This window comes from Pteropus vampyrus, unplaced genomic scaffold, assembly GCF_000151845.1.
Source record: "Pteropus vampyrus isolate Shadow unplaced genomic scaffold, Pvam_2.0 Scaffold1000005720, whole genome shotgun sequence".
NCBI lineage: Eukaryota > Metazoa > Chordata > Mammalia > Chiroptera > Pteropodidae > Pteropus > Pteropus vampyrus.
Genome location: NW_011920122.1, coordinates 1 through 2097, shown reverse-complemented (window position 1 = coordinate 2097; position 2097 = coordinate 1). Strand labels below are relative to the sequence as shown.

The window sequence follows — 2097 nt, the reverse complement described above, 5'->3', positions numbered from 1 at the left end:
GTACGTGGCAAACCTCAGGGAGCCCTGCTGCTCACAGGACTCCCAGTGGATTCACGGCGAGATGTGTCATGAGTGTGTTAGTCCTGTCTGTGTCCCCGTTTAAGTTGCTATTTCTTTCTCTTCTGTAAGTTGTCATTGATTTCACAATTTTACAGGGCACAATCTAAACTGATATTTTTTGTTTTCAATTTTCTAGTTATTTCTTTTCCTCGTGTGTTCATAATTAGTCCTCATGTCCACATTTGAGAGATGTGAAAATACCCGTCTTTCTCTACGCTATCAGATTATGTATTTGTATAATAAGAATACTAATTTAGAATGAACATTTTTCTATGCTATGAGTTGCAGCTCTTGAACCCACATGAAAAGAAAATAAAATAACAACACAAACTTTAATATACAATTTACTAACGATTCCAAAAGAAATACCGTAAATCACAGTTTTATTTCACATTTGAGGAACAGTTGTGTGTCTCATCATCACCAATGACTAGAGACATTTTATCCTCCTGCCCGTCCCCCTGACACCCCAAACCCCTTCTCACCCTTCCCATTCCTTCTGCTCCACAGCAGGAGGTAAAGAGAAAGGGAGTTTTAGAACGTTCCACGGTGTTCTCACCACCTCATTTACACACAGCGCTGTTTCCATTTCTCATAATGGGATATGTGTTCCTACTTTGTTATGGCTGATGTTGCAAAGAAAATAATAATTTTATGGTGACATTCTGAGGCATTCTCCTCAAAACTCTTTTATTTTGAAACTCATCCATATAATAGATGGTTTCTTAGAGCAAAGGACATTTGCCTTCCTAAGCCTGATAGTGCAGCTCTTGGTGACAGCACACTGAACTCTGGTCTCCTTAAAACTGACACCTTGGGGAGACCCCTGTCCCTTCACATCAGGACATAAATTCTTGATTCCCCAGTGGACTCACTGCCGGAGGGAAGAGTGACTGCTAATCTCTGTCAAAGAAGACGAGAAGAAATTTTGAGGAGGAAGAAATGTTTCCAGGAATGGGGTTCGATTTGGGATGAGCGAGATTGATGGGGCCAGGAGGTTAACACACCCATCTCATCATTGAGCCCTTCGTTTCCAGATACAAAATTTAGGACTCATGTCACCAGGGACTTGAGGATGCTGATTTGGTGAAAAACTTCAACCAATCTTTCTCAGTGTCTCAGTCACCATTCAGTCATTGGTCATTGTGAGGTCCAGCACCCGACTCATTCAAGATCCTCCCCAGGGGACATCAGGGTGACACTGGGGCTGGAAGACAGAGGAAGCTGATTTGCATGAGACATCTTCTCCTCCTAATGGGTCTGGGAGGCATAAAAAAGCCCGAGAACAATACATTACAGCCCAGGAGACTGAGAAGGCCACGCCTCGTGAGTGTCCCCACCATGGCCTGGACGGTGCTTCTGCTGGGGCTCCTCACTTATGGCTCAGGTCAGGGGAAGGGACACTATACATTGTGGGTTCATCAAGGCAGTGTTTCTAGGTGACCTTGTTTCTTAACAACTGTGTGTCTTCTGTTGTTTTTAGGGGTGAATTCTCAGACTGTGGTGACTCAGGAGCCATCGCTGTCAGTGTCTCCTGGAGGGACGGTCACACTCACCTGTGGCCTTAGCTCTGGGTCAGTCTCTACCAGTAAGTACCCCGGCTGGTATCAGCAGACCCCAGGCCGGGCTCCCCGCATGCTTATCTACGAAACAAACAACCGACCCTCTGGGATTCCTAGTCGCTTCTCCGGATCCATCTCTGGGAACAAAGCCGCCCTCACCATCACGGGGGCCCAGCCTGAGGACGAGGCCGACTATTACTGTAATCTGTATATGGGTAGTGATACTTACACAGTGATGCGAAGCCAAAGGGAAGTGCAACCAAAACCTCCTCACGTGCTCAGAATGTCTCAGCCTCAGAGGCAGAAGGAAAGAGAGAGTGTGGAAATGGCCAGCACGCCATGGGGCTGGGGCTCCAAGGCCCTCTTCTCCTGCCAGTGGTTCATCACCATGTGTCCTCCATTCTCTCCAGGGTGACTCCGCAAGACCGGACTTCCACTCTCCCTGTCTGCTTGTAATAATGGGGAGGTCTCATGC

The 2097-nt window shown here is 46.8% G+C and overlaps 1 gene segment (V, D, J or C); it reads left to right on the top strand.

Annotated features, from left to right (window-relative positions):
* Positions 1-1391: 1391 nt before the first annotated feature.
* On the top strand, positions 1392-2037 carry LOC105311655. The segment is given in 2 exon segments: positions 1392-1447; positions 1544-2037. Coding segments are annotated over 2 exon segments (540 nt in total).
* Positions 2038-2097: the final 60 nt, after the last annotated feature.